Source organism: Phalaenopsis equestris, unplaced genomic scaffold, assembly GCF_001263595.1.
Source record: "Phalaenopsis equestris unplaced genomic scaffold, ASM126359v1 Scaffold225318, whole genome shotgun sequence".
Lineage (NCBI taxonomy): Eukaryota > Viridiplantae > Streptophyta > Magnoliopsida > Asparagales > Orchidaceae > Phalaenopsis > Phalaenopsis equestris.
This window is the reverse complement of record NW_018243366.1, coordinates 93,490-103,042: the sequence shown is the minus strand read 5'-3', so window position 1 is coordinate 103,042 and position 9,553 is coordinate 93,490. Positions and strand designations below refer to the sequence as shown.

Below are 9,553 nucleotides of genomic sequence, written 5' to 3'. Positions count from 1 at the left end.
ACACAATGATGCTCAAATTCTTCGTGGACATCTTCAATGCATGTAAATAGCTATACTTTAATATTTATTGTTATCTTTGATGTTTAGTGCAAAATTTTTGTACAATAACATTTAATTTCTTGATACTAACTTCAAAATCTATAGAAATCTCATATAAATTGAATGAGAAAGTTATCACAATTATATACATTTAAAATAAGAAAATTTATAAAATTAGGAAACAAATTGCACTATATAATGTAAAAATTATAACATGAAAGCATAGTAACTATAAAATTAACATCAAAATACATGTGATGATATGATGATTATGAATCTCTTAGTTTGACGAAATTTTAATTCAATTATGCATTCACAAATCTAAACACACATCTTATCCTTGTTAAAATTTTTAAAAATTGATATATTGCAAGATATCAAGTAAAATATCATTGCATTATTAATATAACTGTCTAAGATGCATCAGATGTGAATTTCACAACTCAAAAAAATTATCCATGCTTCATTAGTGTATTGGAATTTAGTATAATTCTTGTTGAAGTTGTCCTGATAAAACAATGTGAGTCTTTCCAAAAACGCTCCTTCTAAAACTTCCAAAACACCTCAAGGAAAATTAGTACTAAATTTTGGGGTTCAATATTCCTTTACCTCCACCTAAAAAAGGCTCTCAGAAAGATTTTGGAGGATACTTTTTAGTCATTTCAGCATGTTTTGTTCAATCCACAAAATAGAAAAAAATAATGAGAACAATAGAGGGGCCAACAAATTAGGGTGGCTTAGAGTACTTCATGCGTATTCCATGTTGCTCGTGTGTGAGTGAGTGAGTGAGTGAGTGAGTGAGTGAGTGTGTGTCTGTGCGTTAAGGAGGGAGAGAGAGAGGGAGGGAGAGAGAGAGAGAGAGAGAGAGAGTTTTAGGAAAAATTGAAAAAGTTTAGTTTGCACAAAATTAAGAGAGCCGAGTTAACATGAAATTGAGAATTAATGTTGAGCGGAGAACACAATGTTTCTTTCAAAGTGATAAAATTAAAAAATAAAATATAGATATTAAATACATAGATATGAAATTTTATAAGTGGTAAGTGTATTTAAATCTCTTACCTATATACACATAATTTTCATATATTTATACATATATGCTTACATCGAGTTAGAAGAAGATATTTAATATTGTATAATAGAGTTTATTATAAAAATTAATCAGCACTACAAAATAATTAAATTATTGCATTTAACTATGATTGTGCTTGCTATCTCCAAAATAAAATAATAAAAAAACATGATCAAAATAAACTTTAAAATATAATTAAATTGATATTCAAGCAATTATTATGTGAAAAAAATTAAACATAATGAAATTATACTTTAAACTTTGAGGTGCATTTTGGCATAATGACTTGGATTTCATCTGAAACTCTACAGTTAAGTATGCACGTATAAGAACACTCTTGGGATAGGTGCCCTCTAAGAAAGTTACACCAATGTAATAAAATTCTGAGGTGATTAGGCCAAAGGGGACAATATATCAATGAGTAAAAGTTAAGGCAAATGGTGTTATAGTGTTACACTATTCTGAAGATAGGAATATTTGTGTCATTGATGATTCTGGTCTAACAACATTGATAAGAATGTCAATTACCTAAGTGAGGAAGATTATGAAATCACTTAATTAAAATGAAACTAAAGTTTAAACTTTGAGGAATCTTTCAGTGTAACTATTCAGAAACTCCAAAGTTAAGTGTGCTCTTGCAAGAGCATTCCTAGGATGGGCAACCTCCTATGAAATTGTATGAAGGAGACAAAATCGGAAGGCCATTAGATCAAAGAGGAAAATATCTCGATCGATGAGAGTTTATACTTTTAAAAATGATATCAGAATATTACACCAGTCTAAAAATAAGAATATATATCCAGCGGATGATTTTGTCTTGAGAGCAATGATGAGGACGTCAATTATTTATGTTGGTGGCCCTTAAGTAAAATAAAGCTAATCTCTTAAACTTCCAGACTTTTTTAGTGTGACTGTTGGAATTTCATCGAAAACTCCAAAGTTAATAGTACTCATGGGATGGCCATTTGGCCAAAACAAACAATTTCTTAATGGTTGAGAGTTAGAGTTGTACAAATAAAAAAGAAACTCACACACATAACACACAATTGTTATGCATTTATATATCCAACACCTAAATTTTCATATTTATATTTAGATTTTTTTTGGTGTCATAAACTTATGCATGAAAACATGTATTTATCTTCACAAGATTAGTATTAGTGATTTTTTTGTTGTAATGTTAAAAAATTGTCGGATGTCAATGCATATGTCAGATATATAAATACATAAAAATTATATGGTATAAATGTAAATGCCCCATAATAATGAGCAAAGTATTGTTTTCAAGCAACATCATTAGAAAAGCATAATCCAAATTTCATAGACAAAAATTGGCCACTATTACCTTTAATCATTGAACTCGCAAATTCTAATGACGCATTTAATTTTGTCCCTTCTTCAGAAAGAAAGCAAAAGAATTAAGTGTTTATTATGAAATACTAATTTTCTGAATTGGAACCTATCCAGCAACCCAAACCAATCCAGCGACCGGGGAGAGAGAGAGAGAGAGAGAGAGAGCGGGAGATGCCTTCATTAACGACCACTCGCCTTCGGCAAGCCAAACCAATCCATCGATCGAAAAGCAGAACAAATTGCAGAAGCTCGGACCACGCAACCTCTCTCTTTCTCGATTCCTCTCTTCGTTTTCCCCCTTCCTCCCAACTCAATATCATTATTAGCTTAAGATTGATCGGTTCTCGTCTCCCTCTCTATTCTTCCATCTCGTTCTCATAAATCAATCATTTCTCTGCAATGGGTTCTACCGAGGCTATGGCGAAGATGAAGGAAGTCATCAAATTGGAGCGAGAGTCGGTGATCCCAATCCTCAAGCCCAAGCTTGTCATGAGGCTCTCATACCTTATAGGTTTTCTCATCACGCCTCTCGTCCAAATCTAAATGACTTTACTGGAGTTTTTGAATCAGATTTTTACTTTTTTGTGTTGAAAATTATAGCTTATTGGAAATTGGAATGAATGATTTATTACGATATTTAAGTTACGGCTCCGTAGCTAGGGCTAGCTTTGTTATGGACAATGGTGAGATATCTCACGCCGTAGGTTTCCTTCACAGAGCAACCTGCAGATAGGACAGATTTCATGAAGCTGTGCAAACGCATTGAGTACACAATCCGGGCTTGGTATCTACTGCAGTTTGAGGATCTTATGGTATGGTGGTATGCTTCTATTTGATTTCACTGCCAAATTTTTAATCTTCATGATCTCAGAACAATTTTTATTTATTTTTTCCTTCCATGTAAATATAATTTATGGATCATTTGTCTGTTAGTGTTTGGTTCATTTCAATATAAGGTGGCCGTGTGTTACAATCCTATTTGATAAATCAAAAAAGGATTTTGTCTGAATAGAGTTGTCCAAAAGGAAAATGAGTTAAAGGTCTACAATTTTGAGAAAGAATAAAATCATTCCAGGATATAACATTTTAAATTAAAAAAATTCAACATTTAAAATGCACTTAGTAATGCTTTTCACTTCTATTGCAAAGTGTGTTTAACGGCTAATGACCGTATAGCCAAATAGAATTAGAGAGCTAAGGGATTGCTTTTACATGACAATTTTACACCTATTTAAAACTCCCAACAAGTTAGTTACTTAACTATCATTATGATCATTTACCTAATCCTAACTTCTTTGTATCTTTGTCTTGATAGAAGTTTGAAAGTTCTAACATTTCAGAAGCACAAAATGTGAGCGTTATGATGTTTTACTCTAGAGTTCTTTTTTAAAAAAAAAAGGAAAATTTTAGTTTATTTTGTTGTAAAACATGTTTGTTAACAATCCCTACATAAAATGTGTTATATTTTTCTAATTTTTTTGTTATTCAGTTCAATTACAGATGTTAATTTGAGTTGATTTAGTCATAATTCTCTTGAATTAGTGTTCGGTTTTTGTTTGATGTTGCAGGCTCATTGACAGGCAGTCTACTTTTCTTTATTTTTGTTTTGCAACAGTATATTACCGTTGAAGTTGTTACTACAATACTTTTTCTTCTATTGTTTTGGTGAAAGTCATTTTTCCTTTCGTATTTAATGATTGTGGGTCATATTTCTGTCAATGTTTTGAGCAAACAGGCTGAATGATTTTTTTTCTTTGCTTTCATTCAAATAAATAATAGTATGTACAATTTCTTTTAGGTAACCTAATAAATATTCCTAATCTAAATAGAGAGAGAATATGTACAATTAAAAAAAACAAATCAGAAGAGAGAACTTTGAAAATAATTAAAATAAGGATAAATAAGGAAGCTCCTAATTATAGGAAACTCCTAATTCAGCTGTCTTGATTTTTGTGATTCTTGATTGATATTCCCTCTCAAATTGATGCTGACTAATCAAGAAACATCAATTTGCAAACAAGAAACTGATGACACTGTCGAGAAAGAGCCTTAATAAATATATCAGCTGTTTGAATATCTGCTCACTTTTGGCCCATTTGCTATTACCTTCCCCGACACCTGATACTTTCCCTTACAGACCAATTGCAAAAAAGGTAGAGAGAATCATCTTTTGAAGTATCTGGTGTGAGAACAAATTGATTATTGCCGACAACTATGAATGTCGAACCAGAATTATAAGAGTCAGATATCGTAGTATGACGAGCTTCTATTTGCAGTTTGCGGTTTTGAGGCCGTGTAGGACACTCCTTAATAATGTATCTGTTTTTCTTGCAATAGTTACAGAACTTCTTACTACATTGGCGGGTAATTTGACCAATTTCTTTACAGCTGTAACACTGTTTTGTTTCCTTCCTTCGTGTCGGAGCAGCATATGCAACATTAACTATTTATGATAATCTACCAGCTCTACCAATAGCAGCTTGTGTCGTCAATATTTGTTCTTCATGCAGTAATTCACCGAAACATACATCCAAACAAGGAACCATATCTCTATTTAGCAACCTAGTTCGAGCAGTTTCAAATTCAAGCCTGAGCTTCTTCAAAAACTGGTCGCGGTGACTCACTTCATGAATAGCTTGAAGACAAGCTAAGCTCTCTTTTGACGCCTTAGCATACATAATGCCAGAATATTCGCTCCAAAATTTAAAAAGTCAGAATAATATTGTTCAATTGAGATATTATCTTGACTATAACTACTCATATCAAGTTCCAAATGAACGCGCCTTGCGGTATTATCTTGATTGTAGCCGCTCTTCAAGTATTCCCACATTTCTTTAACCGTCCCAAAAGATCGTAAATTGTTCACCATATGAGTCTCAATAGATCCCAAAATCCAAGAAAAAATCTGAGCATCCTTTGACTCTCATTGACCAAGATCTTTCAGCTATGTAGGTACTGGAGAAGATTCATCAATATGCCCCCAAAGCTCCTTCACTTTCAAAAACATCTTGAACTGAAATTCTCATGCTGCATAATTCTTTTCCGTAAATCTGATAGCTAAGATTTCAGAAGACATTCTAAATAGAATTATCACTCACAAGTTAATTACCAAGAAAGTCATTGATTGAAATCAACCTCAAGCCAAAGAAAGCCAAGAGATCCAAAAAATCCAAAGGAACCCAAAGAAAATCAAAGAGAACCAAAAAATCGTGTACTGCCTTGAGTTCGATCCGAGACCTAAGGAGATGAATCCAAAGCCGAAGCCTACAATCTTTGAGTGCAACGAAGAAGCTGAAGTTGAAGCTGAAGCCGAAGATCCTTAAGTGGAATCAATTGAAGACTCGCAAGAAGTAGTCGGAGGAAGACTCGCAAGAAGCAGTCGGAGGCGGAATAAGCAGTCTAAGATGTTGCAGAACATAGTCGACGAAGCGGGCGATGAAGCAGTCGAAGATGCCGCAAAAGCAGCGAAGGCTAGCGAAGATGATGATGGCGTTTGGATGAAACTGAAGTGGTCAAAGCGAACTAAGCAGATGAGGTTGAGGAGGACTAAGCGAAGCAGAAGTATCAGTGAAGGCTAGCAAAGACGACAATGGCGTTCAGATGAAGCCGAAGTGGACGAAGCGAACTAAGCGAACGAAGCCGAAGAGGACCAAACTCTTGGTGATTTGCAGTCGAAGACGTCAAAGACGTAGGAAGCAGCCGACGGAGTTAGAATGAGCTCTAAGATGAAGACGAACGATTCCCAAAGGCTAGGGAAGATGACGAAAGATTCATACCGAAAAGATTCGATGTGGCTCTGATACCATGTCAATATTTTGAACAAATATATTGAATGCCTTTTTCCTTTGCTTTCATTCCAATAAATAGTATTTTGTACAACTTCTTTTAGTTAACCTAATAAACATTTCTAATCTAAATAAGGAGAGAATATATATAATTAAAAGAAATAGATCAGAAGAGAGAAAGTTTGAAATAATTTAAATAAGGATAAATAAAAAAGCTCCTAATTATAAGAAACTCCTACTTCAGCTGCCTGATTTCTGTGATTCTTGATTGATAATTTCTTCTTCAATTACCGAATAGAAATGTGACTAGTGGCTGCTGAACTATTTTTATATGCGTTAAAGCAAAATATATATATATTTCATCTGGTATGATGCTTTATTCATAGATGTTGCACATGTCATTTTAGGTAGACTATGGTTTTATGAATTAAGGGGCATTTACATGCATACCCCCAAATTCTTATATATTTACATATCTTACACTTAAACATAATTTTTACATTTTTACCACCCAAATATTTCAAACCAAATAAAAACTACTATTATTTTAATTTTTTTAAAAAGTAAAATACACCTTTTTCATGCACAAGTATGGTGACATTTTAGGTGTTACATATGTAAATACATAAGAATTGAGCGGTATGTATATATATCTTCCATGAATTAAATGCACATATTTTAGGATGTCTAATACTTGTATGTTTAAGAGAAATGGGAGGACAATAGTTGTAAATCTTACTAATCATAAGGATACTTCTACGCAAGATGCAAAAGAAATTAGTGTTTGTAAAAAATAAAACAAAAAAAAAAACTCTTCAAGATAATTATTAGCTTCTTTGTACAAGAAGGGAGGTATATATACAACTCCAAAAGGCATTACAAAATTTGAATAAATTACAAAAAAAGAAAAAAATAATTAGGTGACGACGATCTTATAAGAAAGCACACTAATTACAAACCAAGGGTCGTATAGAAATAGATTCAACGGCGTGCTTTAAGTTCTTTGCTATCTGAGGGTGATAAGAAAACGTATCAAACGATACAAAACATCAATCCATGTGTCTTCAATTCTCTAATTTGATTAGAGCAGAATTTCAACATTCTCCCTCAAACCGGATGATAAATATTTACCGTTTCCACGTTTGCTTACGAATTTTTTAAACTTTAGGTTGCAGAGTCCTTTAATGGATATGTTGCCTAGATGATCTTTTGTGGACATATATGGAGTACAAATCAAAAAATTTGTTAATTTCTCTTTCATAAAGTGCCTATCAACTCAACATGCTTAGTACGATCATATTTCAGAGGATTTTGTGCAATATCGATGTCTGAGTTGACAATATATTTTTATAGGCTCTTTTCACTTGATTTTTATAGTCTCTAATATAATGTTAACCCATAGAAGCTCACTGATCCCTTGCACAACCCTTGCACAACCCTTGCACAAAAACTCTAAACTCGGCTTCAACACTTAAACTTGAAGCCAGAGGTTGTTTCATGCTTCTCCAAGTTATGAGATATTCTCCTAAAAAAACATAGTACCTTGAAGTAAACTTTCTATGTATTGATGATCCGGTATAGTCTACGTCTATATATCCTTCGTAGAGTATCATGTCTTTTATTTGAAATTATTTTTCTTGTGCTTAATTTTAAATATCTGAGGATTCTACAAATGATTTGAATGTGCGACTCTTAATATTTTATGCATGAATTGACTAACTAGACTTAATGTAATTGTGATGTCAGAATGAGTGTGAGATAAGTAGATTAACTTTTCTCCTAAACTTTGATGTTGTCATGTATCAACATCAGCTCCTTCATCAAGGTCAAGTTTTTTTTTTCTAACTTATTGGTATTTCACATGCTTGTAACCAAGAGGGTAGATTTTGCTCTATAAAACATTGCAATCAGAACCAAGCTACATGCCTATGGTGAAAGAAGATAGGAGGTGAGGACGAAACCGAAGGAGAAGAAGAAGGCTCGTTCTTTTCTCTTACCGTATAACGACGTCATTGGGTGCGTCCATTGTAAAAGAGAAGGAAGAAGATGAATGAAGGAAGAAGGGAAATCGTCAAACCCTAACCGAAGGAAGGAGGCAACGGCGTCGAAGATTTTCGCTGTTGGGTTGAGACGAGACGTCGAGCCGAGTGCAGATGAAGATGAAATGTGAGGAAGGAGGGAACTGAAACTGAAGAAGGAGAAGAGCGGCAGTGTTGATGTCAAGCAGCAAAGGACACGACATCGGTGACGAGCAGCAGGAGTCGAAGAGGAGGAAGATTGGAAAGAAGCTCTCCCGTCCGCGCGTTTCAGATCTTCCGCAGCAGGGAAGCTCTCTCGCGTGCGGGAGGAAGCCGTGCGTCTACGCATGATTAGGTTTAGTCCGAACGTTATAAGGTAAGTTTATTAAGTTTAATTAAAATATTGAATAAGCTATATATGTATATAATATTGTAAAGTAAAATAATGAAAATTTAATAACTAAAAGTTAATAGTTTATTTAAAATAATAAATGAATTTTATACCATGTTAGGTTTGCAATTTTTAGAAGAGTCCGCATTAGGGCAAATAAAAAAAATAAATTAATTGGTATCGGAGTGAATATTCTTACTTAGGGTCCGTTTGGGCCAGCTTGTGCGTTTTAGGATAAGCTGCTTATCCTGAAACGCGACCCGCTAGCCGGCCGCAGGTGTCGACCCGTAGCCTGTGTTTTTTGTAAAAATCCAAACGCAGTTTCAGATTAGCTAGAAAAACTCTCGAACCAAACGGTACGGCGGGGGGCGCCCAGGACAGGGGGTCTATAAAAAAACGCCGCCCGCACTTATAAGTTGTCCCAAACAGACCATTAATCTATAGTAATAATTTATTTCTTATCAACTATTCTGTAGTTAGTCACACTTGCACATGCTATATTATGATTGATATATTTTTTTTTCTCTATTGTTCATATTATTATGAATATTGTAGCTACTTACTCCAATGTATTTTATGCATTATTTATATAGTATGGTGAATTAAATACAATGAATACATAAATGATATGTTTTTGTAAATTGCTTGTATGTGCATGACTGACTATTATAGAGTCACCTCTTAATGATACTAGTGGAGAAACATTAAGGTACTCGTGCACATATATGGAAAAAGATATTGATATTAATGTGTCATAGCTGACACAATTTGTAGATGATACTTCTCTTACGGTTATACAGATATAAAATAATATTGATATGCTATTGATATAATAAGGTTCTTTGAATAACATCAAAATTTTATTTATTTATTTATTAAAAGCTCGACTGACATACAT

General features: G+C 33.6%; 1 protein-coding gene across 5 annotated transcripts in view; it reads left to right on the top strand.

The window, feature by feature from the left end:
• The first annotated feature begins 2,568 nt into the window (after positions 1-2,568).
• LOC110037804 overlaps positions 2,569-9,553 on the top strand; it is a 40,945-nt gene continuing 33,960 nt past the window's right edge. For 4 of the 5 annotated variants that reach the window (XM_020742525.1, XM_020742523.1, XM_020742522.1 and 1 more), the window contains exons 1-2: positions 2,569-2,972; positions 3,179-3,273. In XM_020742525.1, the coding sequence (XP_020598184.1) occupies positions 2,861-2,972; positions 3,179-3,273 (207 nt within the window). In that variant the 5' untranslated portion in view covers positions 2,569-2,860. Of the gene's footprint in view, positions 2,973-3,178; positions 3,282-9,553 lie in introns of those variants that run through there. The other variant, XM_020742524.1, reaches the window with a different exon arrangement.